Source organism: Eucyclogobius newberryi, unplaced genomic scaffold (assembly GCF_026437365.1).
Source record: "Eucyclogobius newberryi isolate DKJ021-1_F unplaced genomic scaffold, fEucNew1.0.hap1 SCAF_20, whole genome shotgun sequence".
Classification (NCBI taxonomy): domain Eukaryota; kingdom Metazoa; phylum Chordata; class Actinopteri; order Gobiiformes; family Gobiidae; genus Eucyclogobius; species Eucyclogobius newberryi.
The window spans coordinates 20,422,521-20,442,863 of record NW_027315835.1 but is presented as its reverse complement, the minus strand read 5'-3'; the positions used below and the strand labels follow the sequence as shown (position 1 = coordinate 20,442,863).

General features: G+C 39.7%; 2 protein-coding genes across 3 annotated transcripts in view; one reads left to right on the top strand and one right to left on the bottom strand.

Annotated features, from left to right (window-relative positions):
* Positions 1-16,080, bottom strand: part of grid2ipb (glutamate receptor, ionotropic, delta 2 (Grid2) interacting protein, b) — a 48,016-nt gene extending 31,936 nt beyond the window's left edge. For both annotated transcript variants that reach the window (XM_072456013.1, XM_072456016.1), the window contains exons 1-4: positions 15,918-16,080; positions 14,662-14,915; positions 12,736-13,065; positions 6,579-6,733 (exon numbers count right to left, since the gene is read on the bottom strand). In XM_072456013.1, coding sequence (XP_072312114.1) covers positions 6,579-6,733; positions 12,736-13,065; positions 14,662-14,915; positions 15,918-16,002 — 824 coding nt within the window. In that variant the 5' untranslated portion in view covers positions 16,003-16,080. The remainder of the gene's footprint in view (positions 1-6,578; positions 6,734-12,735; positions 13,066-14,661; positions 14,916-15,917) is intronic.
* A 1,941-nt stretch (positions 16,081-18,021) lies between these two features.
* zdhhc4 (zDHHC palmitoyltransferase 4) lies at positions 18,022-20,011 on the top strand. The gene is made up of 7 exons (XM_072456490.1): positions 18,022-18,182; positions 18,388-18,510; positions 18,604-18,677; positions 18,762-18,940; positions 19,009-19,134; positions 19,246-19,490; positions 19,624-20,011. Exons 2-7 carry the CDS (start codon positions 18,388-18,390, stop codon positions 19,918-19,920), a joined length of 1,044 nt encoding a protein of 347 aa, XP_072312591.1. The 5' UTR covers positions 18,022-18,182; the 3' UTR covers positions 19,921-20,011.
* Positions 20,012-20,343: the final 332 nt, after the last annotated feature.

Below are 20,343 nucleotides of genomic sequence, written 5' to 3'. Positions count from 1 at the left end.
TGTGCTGAGGACAGAGGTGTGCAGAGGACAGAGGTGTGCAGAGGACAGAGGTGTGCTGAGGACAAAGGTGTGCAGAGGACAGAGGTGTGCAGAGGACAGAGGTGTGCAGAGGACAGAGGTGTGCAGAGGACAGAGGTGTGCTGAGGACAAAGGTGTGCAGAGGACAGAGGTGTGCAGAGGACAGAGGTGTGCTGAGGGACAGAGGTGTGCTGAGGACAGAGGTGTGCTGAGGACAGAGGTGTGCTGAGGACAGAGGTGTGCTGAGGGACAGAGGTGTGCAGAGGACAGAGGTGTGCTGAGGGACAGAGGTGTGCAGAGGACAGAGGTGTGCAGAGGACAGAGGTGTGCAGAGGACAGAGGTGTGCTGAGGGACAGAGGTGTGCAGAGGACAGAGGTGTGCTGAGGGACAGAGGTGTGCAGAGGACAGAGGTGTGCTGAGGGACAGAGGTTTGTCCTCTCATATTCAGATATTAACACTGTGTTGGCTCTGGCCATTTTTCTTTTGCTCAAACGTCTGTCACACGTAATGTGCAGATTTCCCCAAATGTCTTGCAGAAAAACAGTCTTTTAAAAAAAAAAAACTGTCTATACTTTTAAACACAAACTCTGTTTTACGTGTTCTTAATGTTATTGGTGTCATTTATTATGATTTGTGTGCTGTCATGTCTTCTCCTTTGCCTCAGGTCACCCTCGTAAAGGAGGTTTCAATCTCATTGGGTTTCTTACTATGTTAAATACAGGTTAATAAATAAATAATGTAGTTTTTGATGTTTATGCAAGAATTTAACCCTTTACATTGTTTCAATCGCCTAAGACTAGCGTTCTTTGCTATTTGTACACTCTCTTGATCAAGATTGCGCTGTCACATAAAAGGAGAACGTCTGACTAAAGTCTTTCATATTCCGATGTAGGCCGAGTATTATTAGCTTCCTGTCACAGTCTCAGCTGATTTTAAGGTGGCCACGGCTCAACAAAACTGTCTAAAAACACAGTGCTGTGCAGAAGAAACTGCTCTTGTGATATAAATACACTTTCTTTGGGGATGTGGCTGTAGCACCCACACGGCTCCTCACTGTTTGCCATCTGCAAGTCTCTGATTTAACCATCTCTTCTCATCAGCGCTTCTGTAACTTCTGTAACTCACACTTGATTTGTGATTAGAATGTGACACATGTTCACCATCTGCTAAAAACGAAATTAAACATCTCGTCACTAAAGCTTGGATCTGACCTGGTTTCTGAAGAACACAGATCTATAATTTTCTGACGCTGGAATGAAAGGAAGCCAGGGAGAAGGGGCTGGATTTCTCTACAGGGAGGAATGACAAGCAGAAACTAGACTCCTCTCTGTGCAGGGGTGAGACGACAACTTGCTGCAATGTCTGAATAAATGTGTTTCATAATCACAAGCTATGCAGAGGGTCATTTGGGGACAGAGATAGTAAAAATACTCTAAACGCACTGTAGGAGGCTGCTATGTGCAATATAATAACACATGTATTTACTAACTTCACACAATGAAGCAAGTGGAGTGGATTTAGTCTATTTCTGCCAAACTAGCAGATAAAAGTTAACCTGGCAAATGGATTTGGATGGAAGTCTTGTATTGGATTGTCTTCTTTCAGCCCATTTCTGTTCAGTTCTCCACTTAAAAACCTCAAATAGAAGAATCACCCACACCCTGCCAAGCAAATGGGTATTCTGTAGTATCATCCTCATCAAAATGAACTCCCATTCATCGAAAGTAAAGAAAAGAGAAAATCCCTTTGGCCAAAAAGGGTTCATTAGGCAGATAAAATCCAAGTTCGAAGTACTTTGTGTACTTCGGCCTCAGTCAGATCCAATTCCAACACCACATTGCTATTGACAGAGTAGTAATCTTATCAAATATAGAGTAGGAGTGGACAATATTTACAAAAAGGAATATTACAAACTTTTTTTGAATGATCCCAATTTAAATATTGAGATTATACAATGGCAATTCGTCAGAAATGCGATGTGTAAATGTTGTGCTTTAGGTTCAAGTATTGCAGAACATGTGACTGGGTTGTAAAATTAACCATAAAAGTGCAGAAATCTCTCATTTACACACAGTATTTTAAAGACAAGACTGCAAGTAAGACTGGCTCATTTTATGTCCATCAAAATCAAAGTCCAGGATTAGTGTATTAATACCATGGTTTAGCATCACTGGCTTCCCATTACAAAACAAAGGATGATTGACACTAATGTATTCAGTGGGGCTTGTGTTGCTGTAACCACCGTGTGAGCAGTAGGTGGCAGTCACGTCTTCATATTCAACACACAGGTAAAGATATGCAGGCGCCAGTTATGTAACACTACACACATCACTTAGCATTGTTAAGTCTGGGTTGCACACTCTCTCCTGCTGCATGGAATATTGATTATGGCCCAACTATAAGCACTTTATTGCAAAATGCAATAACATTCTAGCAAAGCTTGAGCAAAACATTGTCTCCTGTTGTGTAGGGGAAACACCATCATTATCCACAAAACATCTGAAAGATCTACTTTTGAACCATTCAGAGCAGAACCTTTGGAATAATAGTGAGCACTGACTGAATATAGCAATTAGAATATCAATGTCTATATCTATAACTTATTCACATGCCACAAAAACTACAGAAACAAGCAACACTTTTTGTAAGGCTCGGAGACAAATTAGAAAAAAAATGTGTGTGTGTATTGTAATAATTAAATTAATAATAATAATAATAATAATAATAATAATTTAATAATTAATAATAAAATAGTTTATTAAGAATGAGGCTTAGTAACTTAGTAACGACTTGCTTAATACATAGTTTAACCCCCAACCCCTAAGCTTGAATCATTCTTAATAAACTAATTATTCATTATGAATTAAGTCTTTATTCATGCTCTATTAAGGCTCATTAAGGTGTAGTTATTACAAAGTGTTTCCATGAAATATACATCTTTTAAATCATGGCCATTAAATACAAAAATGTCAAATTTCTTCCTCCAAAGCTTTTACTGACTCGATTGAAAAGAAACAAGCACACAAAATGACAAAATGACAATTCAAAATCGATCACTTGCACAGCACTTCTTTTTTACAATCAAAAATGTAACGTTGTACTTACCCCAAACAATTCATTATTTCTTTCTGCTCTCACCCATCCCTGACAACTGAAGTTAAGCGACAGAGCAGCAGATAGTGGCACAGTCTCGTGTCGCGGCGTGCAGAGTGGAAAGACACACCTACTACTGCTACACTGCTGCTTCTTAGACTGAGATAAAACAGCTTGGCGGAGGCAGTTTCACTTAATGTCAAGGGAAAAAAAGAACCAAGTGGGGGGAAAAAAGGCTCTGAATAATAAATTAAGGATTCAGACTTAAGATAAAAGATGACATTTGTATTGTTTTTGGCATATGTAAATATGAGCGTCCAATTTGATCTTTTGAATCATTTATGAGCAATTTGGGCAGAAATCTCACCTCATTATGGGCAGGAAGAACAATAATACCTGCACGCTAGCTGCTGGAAAGACATCCTAAGGGCATATTAATAACTCATTTAAAAGGAGCGTAGTAGTAAGAGAAGAATGACTATTATTGGCTTAGGTAAGGAGCGCAATCTGTGGCTAAAATGTCTAGGGATTTAGTCAATCAAGTGAATGCTGCTCATTTTGGCGCACGCAGCCTCACTCCTGCCCAAAAAACTTTCAATATGCTGGATACCGGAGAGCGTCCAATCAGCAGGATCCAATTAATGGAGGCTTCCAAATGTGTAATTGGATCGATTTGCCAAAAGTTGTGGTTTTCTAACACTCTAAGCTTTGCAGAGTCAGTGTGGATTTGTGCAAAGGTGGCAGATGGGAGAGGAGATGGGGGAAAGGAGGTAGGAGCCCTAATCTACTCAGCAACACAACAAGCCTATTTATACAATGTGGGTCTTAACCACAAACTATTCAAACAGCATATTTACTAGAAGCAATTAAAGGACACATATTGTACTTTTCAAGAACTTAGTATCGAACTATAACATGAGTAGATCATTATTTGACATTTTGTTCATTGTAAACTGCAATACTTATCTAAAATGGCTTGGTAACAGAAACAGATCCATTGACTTTGTGTTCAAAACTGCAGAACTGATAAGCCCCGCCTCTTCATAGTGACATTTCACTGTAACAAGCTCATTCACATGTTTTGATTTTTGAAAAGTGGCTACGAAATACTTTTCAAAAATCACTCGGACACAGGGAGGTGGGCAGGGATCTGTGTGGGGAGCACTCTTGCATTACCAGTATTATTGTATAACCGTGTATATATCGTCGACAATCCCTTTGCGTTGCTGAACACAACAAAATAACCATTCAAATATCAAATAAACAAGCAAAGTAAATGCGTTTGACTGAGCTTTATTTATCTCTTATGGTGACAGAGGACCACAATACAATGCCATACAATAAGCACGTGTAGGCCTGTCCTCATGCTTCAGTTGCAGAACAAAACAGGATTAACTCAAACATGCAGGAATTTATCATAATACAACTTTGAGTAAACTAATGATGAGGAAACACCGTTGTAAGAATAATAAAAGATCATCAACGTTTTTTTTTTTATAACATGTCCCCTTTAAACAAAATGTAACTTCTATGTTGTTACGTTTACAGCCAGATTCAAAGCTCAAAAAGGTTCATTTAGCATAAGAACCATTCCCTTGCTTATACATTCTCTACACATTCAACCACAAAACTCTGATGTCACAATAAAAATGCTTTTGCTCCTTCAATAAAAACATATGACAGAAATAAGTGCTGCGTGCCCTTCGTGATACAATGTTCTACCTTTACTCAATATCGGAACTATAACAGTTGTTTTTAAATCAAATCAGTACATTAGTGAGTCATTACCTAATAAACAGATTATGAAAGAAGCAAAAAGCAAACAGAGCCCTAACCTTAATGTTAAGCTAATATAAAGCCTTAAAGGAATAATAGAGGATTTTTCGCCGATTTGAAAACTCAAGCGACTGTTAGTCCCTTTTTAAAAAGTGCGCATGTGCACACTCACCCTCGTGTGGAAGCACGGGACAGCCCCGCTCCTGCACGTGCGTTTGTTTATTAGCGCGACAGATCGCATCTCATCTCTCGTCTCCGCAGATTTCCGTCTCTTTTGAGCTCAAACACAGTCTTTCTCTGTTGTCATTTTGTACTGTGCATTGAAGGAACTCGCTAACACACACCGACATATCAACCACGCATGGGCAGGGAAACGTGCTGCTCTGCTGGGAAAGAGCCAGAACGAGGCTGCAGGTGAGCAGTAGGTGCGCCCTATGATTGACATGTGAATGAACTACTCGGCTGTCCACGCCACGAGGAAATGAGACTCAGATTTGGGGCCAAAAAATCCATAATTCCATTAAATAAAGTTAAAGCAACACACATTTCTGTCGCCACATAGATTACTCATACATACACATAGATGACTCAGTTTCCAGGCTTGGACATATGGGACATCAACATGAAATGCCAGACTGAGAAGAGTGAGTCATATAAACAAACAGGTGTCTTGTTTATTTCTGTTAACATGATTTTGTCATTGGCTGTGTGTGAAGACTCACTTCACTCACTTGCAACTTATTTCCCTTCTATAAAAAACTTATAAAAACTGGCCAAACAACTACATCTTGGACGCCATCTGGTGGTTCTGATACAAATTACAGATTGAGCATAAGCCAATCCCATACATCATGTAATGAAACTGGAAAATGTCAATAAAAACGACATTAAAAACATGAAATATTGTACTTTGCCACATGCTGTTCAATAAAGAACTGGGACTTTCTAAAATTTGAAACATTAAACAACTGAACAAATGTGATCAGCATGATAATTTGATATATTTGAGAAAAGCAAAAACTGGAACAAAAGTAGCAATAAAAAAATCTTGATGGGGAATAAAGACTTGTCATGATATTACAAAATTTCAATTCTAACTAAACATCTCTATACTAACTTCGATACAACTATGATAAACTTATATAAACTTAAATAAAAACCTTTTATTTAAGATATAAAAACCTTTTATTTAAGACAATATAGTGTCATTTTCAACACTAAATAATGTTCATCTTGTCTTATGATGCTCGAGACCATTCTTAAACTATCCAAGTCCAAGTTATATGTTTTCTGTATTGATGCTTAATCAAATGTGTTGATACATTTGATACAAGTTTTAGTATCGATTCATGACAATTCTATGTGGCATATTTAAAATCTGGATAATAACAAATAGTTCCAACACAATCAAGCCTCACTTTTCCTCGAGTTACTCATTTTAAAAGAAAAGAGCTAAAAGAAGTGACCTGTTGCTGCCTCATTTGTCTATATTCAAGTTACGCTGACGGACCAGACTGTCATATCGCTCTATGGCTCAACAAACAAAGTATTACTGCGCTCTAAATAAAACATACAAGCCTCAAAGAACCTGTCCCTTTCCCACTCTCCTCTCTCTCTACAGGTGACTGCCTCTGACCCCAGCATGTAATCAGGTGTAACGTGATCCACAGTGTCTCCCGCCGGCTCTCACCTGATATTGGAGAAGAGTTGCCGGTGCTCGTCCGTCGTAAGTATTTCTGGCAGGACGGACGCCAGCCAATCCACGCTCTTCTCTGCGGCGTAGTGCTTCAACACGGCGAACAGTTTGTCTCTCACCTCGGGCTCGTCGCCTAAAATCTGTTCAACCTGGTGGAGAGAAGAAGGTGATGGTCAGCTCGAGACATATTCAGAAACAAATGGAAAGGCTTTTTGATAGATTGAAGGCAGGTGCAATAACTAACCATTATGTACAATATTATACTACGGTATATCATTGCTGAATACTAGAAGTTACGTTGAGAGGAAAGGAAACCAGGAACCAACTTATAAAAGCATAAAAGCGTCCCATTTATTAAAGTGTGTGCTATTTAATCTCATTTAAAATAACAGCAGCAGCGTAGTATCCTCTATATACCAAGTTGTATATGTTTGGTTCACAGCTAATCTACGTCACAAGATAACATTGTTTATATTTTTTACTATTTTATGAGACAATTCTAGGGATTACTTATTATTAGATTATTGTGTTAATCTACCTCTGTGCTACCTCTGCTTCCGAAGAGTGCACACGCTTTTTTGCTCGCTCCGCTTGCTATTGCTGCTTTCCTTATTTATTTTGCTTTTTAATCAGTTTTTGTCTTCCAAACATTTTTGCTTTAGACTTTTTCAAGTAAACCAAGGATTTTAAGAAATTTTTTCCAGTTTTAACGACATATCTGACGCCAGCGACATGTCCGGGAGAAGAAGGGAGAAAGACTGTGAACGCTGTCGGAAATATCAACAAGAAATTAATGAGCTGAAAACACGGATATTTGTTTTGGAATCTGAAAAAGTTCTTCACGATACCATTCCTGTGTCAACCGACGGTAAGAAGAGCACACTTTTTACAAGAAAAACTGCTACTTTCAACCTAAACCGCAGTGACTCTGTGTCGTTTCCAAAACTGTCTAAAAACCAGAAAGACCAGGCTGTTTCTTGGAACAAACTTGGAGCAAAGCCTAAACGATACAAAGATAACGTGAAGTCGCCTAAAATACAGCTCACCAACAGATTTTTACCACTTTCAGAGATGGAATTAAATGAAAAAAGGAAAGATGACGTGGCCAAAATACAGCGAGGAGGATCTGTGCCAGGAGCCAAGGTCACGAAGATTGTTTTAGTTGGGGACGGCGCGATAAGTCACGTGACGCATGAAAAGATAAACACACATTCTTTTCCAAGCGCCACTGTTTCTGAGATAATGTCACTCCTTCCAAATATTATGGCTAAGCATGGAGGAGCTAAACAGCTGATTGTGCACGTGGGTGCAGTGGACATGCGGCGGGAACAGACTGAGGTTTTGAAAAAAGACTTCTTGAAGTTATTCGACGTGCTTGATAAAATGGAAATCAAAACATTCATAAGTGGACCTCTTCCAAACATCGACAGGAGGATAAACAAGTTTAGCCGGCTTCTTCAGCTGAACACATGGTTGTCCAAAGAGTGTTCCCCGAGAGGACTACACTACATTGAGAACTTCTATCTATTCTGGAAACGAGAGGACCTGTTTAAGAGAAATGGCCCCCACCTATGCAGAGGTGGAGTGAGGGTGCTGACAGAGAACCTGCTCCACGCTCTGAGGCATTGGACTGGGCCTGGACAGGGTCCTGAGCAGATAGTTAGAGAAGAGAGGAATGAGAGAAGAATTCCTGCTCCATCAGCCAGAGACCGAGCCAATGTTTCAACATCAAAAGCACCACAACCTCAGCCTCCACCAAAGGATTCATCAGCAGCTGCTCCACCACCACCAGCAAAGGATTCAGCTCCAGCTGCTCCGCATTCACCTCCACCGCCTCCAGCAAAGGAACAATCTTCAAAGGCCTTGGACCCATCTGTGACAAGCCCAACAACATCCCTGTCATCGCCCCTGCCTTCACACCAGCCCTGGGTTCCCCCTGCAACATCTACTCCCACTAAAGATTCATCATTCTCCTTCTCATCTCCACTCTCACCCATGGGCCTTCCCAGCCATTTTGAAAGTCTGATCAAATCAGGCATTAAGATGGCTCCACTCACGCCCAATATAGCAAGGGCTATGTCAATACGTATCAACTCTTCCCTGCACAAGCCGACTACACCAACAAAAGCCCCACCACCCATCCAACCTCGCCTTTCACCTGGTATCTCCCATAGCTAGGATGCACTGGGTCTCAGCGTTGCCGGGACTTATTGTCACATTAAAAATCAAACCAACCCGGGGCCCTATGTAAAAAGAGCCCCCCCTAGTGCTATTTCTGTAGTCACATCATCACAGAGATGGAAAAACAAAATGCGAGTCAGGCCCAATCTGAGAAATGTGATTCATATTCCCTGTGAAAAGATAAAGCCCAGTCTCACTGAAACTAGTCTGAAACTTGCTGTGCTAAATGTCAGATCCTTATGTAACAAATCTCTCTTAATTAATAATTTAATTTCTTCTTATAATCTTGATTTTATGTTTTTAACTGAAACATGGCTTGACAAAAACACAGGAAATGTAGTTCTGATAGAATCTGCTCCACCCAACTTTAAGTTTGAATCTGAAACACGAGAAAACAAAAAAGGGGGTGGAGTCTGTGCTGTCTTTAGAGATGAAATAATTACCCGCAGGTTGTCTTTTGGGGTGTTTTCATCATTTGAGTATGTATCCTTTAAAATGGAGCTAAAACAGTCTCCATCCATTCTCTTCATTGTTTTATACAAGCCTCCCCAGCACTGCCAACGTTTTATTGATGATTTTACTGAGATGCTTTCAGTCATATGCACAGACTTTGATGGTTTGGTCATTACAGGTGATTTCAATGTGCATGTTGATAATATTTGTGACAGAAACGCTAAAGAGCTTGATGCGGTCCTTGAAACCTTCAGTCTTACTCAGCATGTGAGAGGCCCCACCCACAGCAAAGGACACACTCTAGATCTCATAATTACAAAGGGGGTAAATATTTCAAATGTTAATGTGATCGATGTTGCTCTGTCTGATCATTTCTGTGTCTTCTTTGACCTGTCTGTTTCTCCCAAACCTCCGGTGGGTCCTGCAGTTGTTCAGAGGAGACACATAAGTGATGGCACAGGTGCACTGTTTATGGAAATGATAAACTTTGAAAATGTCTCATGTTCTAATGTAAATGATTTGTTGAACTCTGTTACATCTAGTGTTTTGAATGTTCTGGACACCATCGCCCCTATAAAGGCTAAAATGGTTAAAAATAAGCAGAAGGCGCTGTGGAGAAATGATGATTCGGTCAGGGCACAGAAAAGGGAGTGCCGCAGGGCTGAACGGAAATGGCGCAAGTCAAAGCTCCAGGTTCAAAAAGAGATTTACAAAGAAAAGCTGAACATGTACAACCTAATCTTATGTAGAACTAGGGAAAGATATTTTTCTGAAATAATTGGTAGCTGCAGTAACAACTCGCGTGTCCTGTTTGCCACAGTAAACAGATTAACAAACCCTCCAGCTCAGCTGCCGTTAGAACTCATTTCCACATCCAAGTGTAATGAGTTTGCATTATTCTTTAATGACAAAGTTCAGGGCATTAAAAATGCTATAAATCCCACAATGCAAAAAATTACCCTAAAACCACCAAGACACTTAGAGCTAACTCACTTTGCACCAGTAACTGACAAACCTGTCCATGAGATCATCACCAGTCTGAGTTCATCTACATGCTGCCTTGATGTGTTACCCACCAAATTTCTAAAGTCTGTGCTGAACAGTTTGTTAGCACCATTCACTCACATAGTTAACATGTCGCTTCAATCTGGAACATTCCCAATGTCTTTGAAAACTGCGGTCATAAAGCCTCTCCTAAAGAAGAGCAGTCTTGATGCCGCAGTACTGAGTCATTACCGGCCCATCTCTAATCTACCATTTTGGGGCAAAGTCCTTGAAAAGGTTGTTTACCAACAGCTCACAGATTTCCTCTTAATAAACAACTCATTTGATGTTTTTCAGTCAGGTTTTAGACCTCATCACAGCACTGAGACTGCTCTTGTCAAGGTGACAAATGACATCCGCCTGAACACTGACACGGGCAAAGCCTCAGTCTTAATTCTGTTAGATCTGAGTGCTGCTTTTGACACTGTCGATCATGGGATCCTCTTACAGAGACTAGAGGACTGGGTGGGCATCACTGGCACTGCCCTAAACTGGTTAAGGTCCTATCTGGAAGACAGGAAGTACTTTGTTGAAATTGGTAGCTGTGTCTCAGACCACATGACCCTGACCTGTGGAGTGCCCCAAGGGTCAGTCCTGGGTCCCCTTCTGTTCAACCTCTACATGCTGCCGTTGGGTCAGTTGATACGCAGTGAAAATGTGTCCTATCACAATTATGCAGACGACACTCAGATCTATGTTTCACTATCGGCAGGTGACTATGGACCAGTAGATTCACTCTGTCACTGCATCCAACAGATCAGTGTGTGGATGCAAAACAACTTTCTCCAGCTGAACTCAGACAAGACTGAAATAATCGTTTTTGGCCCACAGAAACAAAGAGAAAGTGTTAGCGGTCACCTCCAGAGTCTCGCTCTAAAACCTACAAACCAAATTAGAAATCTGGGGGTAATAATGGACTCAGACTTGAACTTTAATAGCCACGTCAAATCAATAACATCAGCAGCGTTTTACCATCTAAAAAACATTGCCAAAATCAAAAATATACTGTCAAAACCAGATTTAGAGAGACTTATCCACGCGTTTGTCTCCAGTAGATTAGACTACTGTAACGGCCTGCTCACTGGTCTCTCCAAACGAGCTGTAAAACAGCTGCAGTACATCCAGAACGCTGCTGCTCGGGTCCTGACTAGAACCAGGAAGTATGATCACATTAGTTCTGTTCTCAGGTCTCTGCACTGGCTCCCTGTGGCTCAGAGAATAGACTTTAAAGCAGCTCTGCTTGTGTACAAGTCTCTCCATGGCCTAGCACCAAAGTACATCTTGGATATGTTAGTGCCATATGAACCATCTCGGACTCTGAGGACCTCAGGGACCGGCCTCCTGCTGGTGCCCAGAGTCAGGACAAAACATGGGGAATCTGCGTTTCAGTTTTATGCAGCTAAAATCTGGAACAGTCTTCCTGAAGATGTGAGACAGGCTTCTACTCTGACAATGTTCAAATCTAAGCTAAAAACAGTTTTGTTTAGCTGTGCATATGACTGAAGGGATTTTTTCTTTGCACTCTTCTCTTTTGTTTGTGATTTTATTAGTTTAGAAAATCAGTTGGATTGATAATTTTTAATTTAGTTAATTTTATTGTAGTTAATTTTTATCTTTGCACTCTTCTCTTTTGTTTGTGATTTTATTAGTTTAGAAAATCAGTTGGATTGATAATTTTTAATTTAGTTAATTTTATTGTATTTCTGTAATTTCTTTGTGATTTGAATGCATTTTTCCTGCTGTGAAGCACTTTGAATTGCCTTGTGTATGAAATGTGCTCTACAAATAAACTTGCCTTGCCTTGCCTTGCCTTAATAAAAAGTTACGGTAATTGCTTACTTTGTAACTACGCTACCAAACACAACATTTCATGAAAAATGAATGGACATTTACGTGCAAGGAACATATTTTTCTGACAGTTTAAGCATTCATTCAACAAATAAATATGTTGTGTAAAATATATGTTCACATAATTATTGTGTAATACTTTACATTACCTGTACATACTAGGAAGTCAAATTATAAACCAGCCCAAATCTTAAATGTAATTCATTATGTTAACTATGTTTTAGAGAAGTTAGTGGGGAATCTGTCAGCACAGTAATATCATGGTAAAAGGAGGGAAGTAAGGATGATTATTTCCAACGTGTATCCAAAATGACCGGGAATCATGCTTAGTATTTTATTGGTGATAATCTAGACAAAATGATTTATCCTCATTATCTTTTCAGTTACCCAGCTATTTCCATCCTTTTGCCATCCTATTTTTCTCCTGTAAAATGCAAAACAAAGCAATAGATCATGGCCCTTGTAGTATCTTACTTTTTCACTGATCCATTGTAACAAAACAATGCATTTTCAGCTCAGGAGCTTATAATTGGCTGTATAGAAAAAGCCCATTATGTGATACTTGTGATATTTTGTAATTACACATAGTTGCTAATATTGTTGTAAATGTGTTCTATACTTAGACCTTTCTATTGAACTCTAAAGCCTTGTGTTTCCTGTCCATCCTCATCCCGTCTCCTCCCATCTGACTGTCCTCGATGCTGATGCTGCGTTTCTGCCTTGGTCCCAGACAGAGGACCCCGAGGCGGAGGGTCCTGCCCTGAGAGGACTTGATGAGCGCTGCGGCCGTCTCGTGTTGTCGGACCGGGATGCCATTGACCTCCATGACATAGTCCCCGGCCCTAAGACCTGCTCTGCCTGCGGGGGAGCACGGAGAGCAGTCTTCCACCAGCAGGGGGCAGTCTCCCACGATAGTGAAGCCAAAACGACCATCTGGACCAGGGATGATGTCCATCTGTGGAGTGAGAAAATATGGCTTCAGTAATGAGTAACCCGTCTATTTTTTACTGGTTCTTACATTGTAAAATCGTTATATTAGTTTAAAAAAAAAAAAGTATTATATATGTAATATTTCTAAATTATAAATTCTCAAAATCAATGTTTTTTGTTTGTTTAGTTAGATTTACTTAGTTCTAAAATGTTATGGGATGGCAATTCCTAAAACAGTGTCTTTATTTTAGTCCAGGATTTTTGAGCAATAGGACAGTCCCAAAATGTATGGTAATGTTGAACGTCCTGGCTGCCATGGCTTCTCCAGAAGTAAGCATAGTTTGTTTTTAATATATTTAGTAGAGTAGCTGTCCTGATTATTAATGCAGTTATATAATATATCATAAATAGAATATTTTTTCCCTTGGAAGTTTATCATTTTAACTCACTGATGGTTTCTGATTATCTAATATATTTGGCCTGGTTCAAAGCGAACAAGAGGGAACGAAGCACAACCCTGCCTCGCCCCTTTCCAGAGTCGATGGGTCTGTCATGTGAACATTCATTTTAACTCTTGATGTTGGACTAACATAAAGAAACTAACAGAATCAAAAGTGTTCTCGGCATCTAATCTAATTATTACAGCTTTTGTTGTTTTTGTATATGACTTATTATGTGTAAAGCTCGTCTTATGTTATCCTGTGTTTGTCATTTGTAAAGAAATCCTGTCTGATCACTGTGAATTAAATATGGGAGTATTTACTCCTTTCTTTTGGACATAATTGAGGTGTAAATACGGTAGTCCACATCCAGGATTGCGATAGGTCTATAAATATGAGGAACAATTGCCTTCCCCTTCTTTATGTATTAGAGATATGATGGCTTCTTTCCAACTCAGAGGAATCAGATTTTTTTTTCAATGGCCCAGTAAAAATGTTTTAAAAACAGAGGAGACTCATTGTTTAAAGAACAATCTCTCGATAGCGTCCTGTATTTTCTGTTATTTCAGCTCTTAATATTATCTTACTTTAAGTTTTACTTTGGTCACAACGGGTAAATTGAGAGTATCTAGAAAAGTATTCATTTTATTTATTAGTAAAGTTTTTGTAAAAAGATTGAATTTGGTCTTGCTTAAAATGTGTCATTCTGTCTCACGTGTTTTTCGTCAGCTAAGAAACTAGATCAGGTCTATAAAAGGACTAATCAAGGTCTAAATTAGGGTTAAACCAGGTCTAAAATTGGATTACATCATTGCTACAGTAAGTACAGTGCAAAAAAGCACCCAAAGAAGAACCAAAAACTTGATCATATTGATTAGGAGAAAAAAGTTGTGAACCACTGCTGAAGAGGACTTTGCATACTGAGCTAAATCACAAATAAAGTATTATTATCTAATCAGGGTTCCAGTTGTCTAACACAATACCTACTCTCAACTATACAAATCCATGGGTTTCAGAATTATAACAAATTTGAACTGTTGCCATAGCAGTTAATTTTGTTATTTTGACACATTTGTCAAAATGCTGCATAAAAGGAAGTTGAAACCTGAGAAGATGGTAATATTAGGCATTGTAGCATCATTTGAACAGAAACACGTATTGTACACGCTGCTTGTACCCACCTGCTGTATACGGGACACCACTCCGATACTGGGCGGTATGTTTCTCTGAGTCTGTGCAATGGCAATGACAGCTTGTGGGAGCAGTGTGGACACATTGTGACCTTCGATCTCCAGCACTTGGTCCCCTGGATGCAGCCCGGCCAGGTGGGCACTGCTCCCCTCCTCCACCGACAGGATGTAGCAGGGCCCAGTCCCTCCGAGCTGGAAGCCAAACTCTTCAGGCCAGCCCTGATTGGACGTCGGCATGCTGAGAACTTCAAGCACAGTCAGTGTTGAACAATAAAAAAGTCATTGAGGTGCATTTAAAAAGTGAGAGTAAGTTCAAAAAGTTTTAGCACTAGCGCTATTTGTACTTTTAAACACAAATAATACCAATACATCCCACCATTACAATTGGGCAATGCATCTTAACCACTACTTATTTATGACCCTCATCCATTATTACTACTGCATTCAGTGATAACAACACTACTACTAAAGTAACTACAGCTACAACTACTAGCATTTCAATTATTAAATCAAATTCAGCTTTTTTTTTTGTATTTTGTATTTATTGTTTGGATCTCATAAAAGTTTAAACCATTGAGTTCATTTGCAGATGCATTTACATAAATAATCCCCAAAACATTAACTGTGCCACATCTATAGTCTTATATTATACAATACAAGACATTTGAAGCAGAGAACCTACCTGCCTTTACAACCATATTCAAGTCCATTTGCATTAGAAAAGGCTTGTGCTCGTCTGTGCATGCCTTAAAGGAAACGCTCCTGTCACAGCTCCCTGCCACTAGCGCCTTCACCGGAGGCGCTACCCAGTGAGGCTCTGTAACCCTTCTACCCTGAGCCATGACACACTCAGCACTCATGGCCTGGTTCACAAGCTCCAAAGCAGCCAATCACATTAAAGCATTGCAAAAAAAATGGTGACCTTAATTAGCTTAGAAAGGCAAACGTTCCCATAGCAGATTTTTGGGTGCTGAATGACTTTGTAATTATGCAACCAAACCAGTGCACACTGCACAGCTGATGGAGCTGGTGGTATAACATAGAAGAAGCACAGATAATGGAAGCTTCAGTCACTTATGGAACTCCGATTGAGATGAGAAAATGTTGACCTAATTGAGAATTAAGACGATCCCAATATATTTGAATGTTAGCTGCAGGATGGAAGCTAATGATGCGCTACACTGTCCCAACAGTGTGGCACAACAATAGGATTTACAAAGAGTGGACAAAGCTGATAAAAGACTTACAGGAATCTTTAGGTGGATACCGAAAGCCCCGTTTGCTCTGCCGAAAAGAGTACCGGCCTTTTCGGTTTTGCAAAAACTTCTTCATCTTCAGTATCAGATAGTAGTCGACCCTATTACCATCAATCCTCTCTGTTAAATGCAATGCAAGGAAAAAGATGCCCCCCTGGACCACCCACCCGCACCCCACAGTCAACACTTAGAACACTGTCCCATTCTCGCAGCACTCAGAAGCCACAGCAGTCCTCATGAGCAAGCGCAGGGCGTGTGCAAAAAAAAGCCGGTGCAGCCTCTGTGAGTATGTCAAGAAAGTCACATCTCATCCCTGAATCATCGTTGGGGCCAGTTTGAGCAACACAGAGTTAATCAGAAAAACTGGGACATGTGCATCCGCGCACCTCCGTTCCTTAATACTTCTCTCGCCAAAAAGGGTATTGTAAGGCCTCATTTTTCTATAAATACACAGATGCGTCTCTCTCCCCTCCCTTTCGCCTCCGCTCTTGAGGCGGCTCTCCCAGGGACCGCTCCTGGCCCAGAATCACTCCACGTAAGACAGGCCGATGAAGACTAATTGGAGCGCCTGTGTGTCTGGGATGCTGTCGGTCCAAGTGCAGTACTACTCGAGTGTTGAGCCCATTGAGAAGGAGAGGGGGACAATCTAAGACTCAAGATTGTGGGATTAGTAGGATTATGGGCTCAATCCGCAGCACTCTTCCATCCACTTTGTGTTATTAATACTCAGAGAACACACGCCCCCCTGTGCAGGCAGATAGTGCGTGGTCATGTGCCACTGTCAGGACACACTTAACTTGATGATCATTATTATTATTTTAGCTATTGTGCCACTAAAATGAGTCGACTCCCATATAACATTGGCCACTGTTGGCATACATTTGTGGCCTTAACTTGCAATTCAATAGAGACCTTAAAAATTCTAGTTTCAAGCAATGGTCTGAATGCACAACAAAATACATCTTTTACTCCGTGTTTATTAAAGGCCAAGCGGATAAAACAGCATGCCCATTTCAGAGCATGTGTACAAGCTGGTTGACATCTAGTTTAATGCGTAGCTTCACTCCAATAAACGTATGATTTAATTAGAAAGTGAACAAAAAAGTCTATGAAGATTACCCAAGTATTAATGGGATGTATCCAAATTTGAGAGTGAAAGTAATTTAATTAAAATGCATTAATACTGATGCATAAAATAATGGGTACATATGATAGATTGTTAACAAAAAACATTTTTTTTTTTATCTAAAGCCTCTAATGGACATTAGCAAAGCCTATAAAACATAAATTTCCTGAATGTTCCTGAATCTCAAACAATCAAAACACTGGTCAAGCACCCATGCTTTACCTTTTGGAGCCACATCCAGAGATATGCAGGTAGATCTCCTGAGTACTGTTCCTCTCTGCAGCACTGTGATCTGTAATATGAGTGTTGGGCCATTGAGTCTGCAACCGGATCCACTGGAGTCCTGTGGAGCCTGGTAAAAACCTATAGGCTAGAGAAAAGCAAAAGACCATTTTTTAAGATATCGAGAATCAGAATCAGAATTAATTGTCATTCAAAAGGGGAAATTATTTCAAATTTCACCCCTTGTAGCCCTACCCCAACAATGACCCCAATAATGACCCCAACACACTAGAAGACAGTTGTAGTATTTGCTTTCATAGTTATTGGGGGTGTATTTATTTAGAACTTTTCAGGAAACACTATCTATTTCCTAATGATTGGTAGCCGTCTCAACATAACATTGAATATTATTATTATCATCAATATTACTATTATTATATTTTGTTTATATAAATATATATATATATATTTTCATATTTTTTGCACCTGTCTACAGTTATTATAAATACATTGCCTGGAGCTGCTTTCATTCTCATTACTCACGCGTGTCTAGTTGATTGATGTGGTTTAAAATCAGTGGCACAATACATAAAATCAGTGGCAAAATATATAAAATAATACAAACGTTTTCAACCTTGTTTTTCATCAGATCAAGATCCTCAAGCTATGTAAATGACCAAACTTGTGTTGTAATCTGTCCATCCAGATGGGGCCGCTGGCTGCAGCGCTCGGAGCTAGCGTCGCTAGTTAGCAAATGTGGCTAACGTGATGCTAAGGAAGTGGATTTGTTGACACAACCGACATGGAGCAAAGTGGAGTTGATATGCCGTGCTTTCGACAGAGAAAACTAACAAAGTTAACGTGAGATATGACATTAGATCGGGGCTATGTGTGACTTTCCTTAAAAGGTAAGCAGATAAGCATATTTCAAAAGAGATATGAAGTGATAAGCTAACCTGTTTGGAGAGTAATGCAATGATGGGAGGCTAACAGTGAGCTTGTATATAGAAAAGTCAAAAACTGCACGATAAAACGTGAGAAAATGAGAAGAGAGAATGTATTCCGGACTATAACTGTTCATTATTTCAATATTGTTTTTGACACTTGACGCAGATGGATTTCCTCACTTTATTTGCTATCTACGTGGTTGTGGTTCTGGCATGTATAGTCCTTGTCTGCAAATATTCAGGACAGCAGCAGTCCCCTTTCACCTGCCTCTGGGACAGTCTGGCAAAGGTAATACAATCACATTTTGATGGCGATAGATCCATCTCCCTCGAAAACAATTCTATATTCAAATCTCAATCCCTGTTTTATTATTTTTGAAAGGTATTTGGACCAATTACACCCAAATGGCTCCAAAGGTTCTCACAAAGGGCTATGCACAAGCTTTTTCACCAAAGGTTTTATTAAATATATACTAACTGCACTTTATATTTGCTTTATTACTATTATTTTGTTACATCATCAATTTGTTGTAATTGTAGAAGCAACATGTTCATCTACATTCATATCCTGCTGGAGATAGCGGTGTATGCAGAGTTTACATATGAGGTGTTTGGATACTGTCGGGAGATGGACACCACATTGGCGAGTCTGTCGGTGCCTTACGTCCTTTTAGCCTTAAAGACATTATTCTTCTATCTCTGCATTAAAAGAGATCCAGGTAAGTGTCTGTGTTCTAATATTTTTGAACGTGTTTTGTGTTATTTCTGACAGTTTTCTTCTTAACAGGCACAGTGACAAAAAAGAAAGTTGATGGTCAGCTTCAAATCTATCCATATGACGGACGTCTGTTTCACCCTGGAGTCTCCTGTCCAACCTGTCAACTTCTCAAACCTGCTCGCTCTAAACACTGCAGTAAGTATATTTGTTATCCGACTAGACCTGGCTATTTTTCCCAAATAATAGTATTCTCTATAGTTTATTAGCACTTGATTTCCAGTTTATTATTGTATTTTACTTTTACAGGGGTCTGTAACAGATGTGTTCAACGTTTTGACCACCACTGTGTCTGGGTGAATAACTGCATTGGTTTTAAGAACACTCGCTACTTCCTGCTGTATCTCTTCAGTTTGAGTGCTATGGCTGGTGCCATTGCCCTGCTAACAGGAGACATGCTGTTTCACGCAGTACTGAGGTCAGGACTCCTGCACGCCAGTTACCTAGATGAAAACGGCCAGCAGAAGGCAGCAGGGCCTCTGTTTGTTGTTCAGGTGAGATGTACTGGTTAGTATGTTAATGGAGTAGCTGTTGAACCATTGGAAAGTTGTGATACATTTGGAATATCTTGTGAACTATCTTTAAATGCGATATACTACTAATCCCATATTCCTGTTTTTGTTACAGCATCTTTTTCTGACGTTTCCTCGAATAGTTTTCATGCTGGGTTTCCTGGTCTTCATCTTCTTTCTGCTGGCAGGCTATGCCTTGTTTCACACTTACCTTGCTCTTATAAATCAGACTTCTAATGAATGGTACAAAGATCGAGGATATATTTGTCAGCACTGTCAGCCAGTAACTGCTGACCACCTGTGCAGTATGTCACCAGACCACTCTAAAAGACACTTTTACAGTAAAGGGTTTCCACAAAACATCGGAGAGATTTTCTTCCCCCCACAGACTATACATAAAAAAGACGACTAAAACAAATGTGATTTTACATTAAATTACAGTTGTACAATTTACAGAATTGAATTTGTCATGAATGTTAAGAGTGGCTTGTACACACATACAGCTTTCCATTCATTTTGGGTACATTGCATTGACTTGCATTCATTTGTCCTAAAATGTATTGTATATCATTTTTAATAATAAAATCTCAATCCAAAAGTCCCATTTGTTGTTGTTGTTTTATGGCAGTTGGTGGTATCCAAGTGAAGTGTTACATTATTTTCTTTAAGTGTCCCATTTAATTAGGCTGAAATAAGAACCAAATAAGTTCTTCTTTGTTTTTTATGGCGGTTGATATCCAAGTTTCCCTTGGCTATAACCTTATTATTTTTTGTATTGACTTTTTGCCTTGAAAAGTGCAGTTTAATCTTTATACTTTTGTGATGACATTTAGAA

Bases quoted from the DNA above. Each gene is read 5' to 3' on its own strand.
- zdhhc4 (XM_072456490.1), top strand. From the start codon at position 18,388: ATGGATTTCCTCACTTTATTTGCTATCTACGTGGTTGTGGTTCTGGCA. The intron at 18,511-18,603 runs GTAATACAATCA...TATTTTTGAAAG, and splicing joins TCTGGGACAGTCTGGCAAAG to GTATTTGGACCAATTACACC. The intron at 19,491-19,623 runs GTGAGATGTACT...TTTTTGTTACAG, and splicing joins GGCCTCTGTTTGTTGTTCAG to CATCTTTTTCTGACGTTTCC.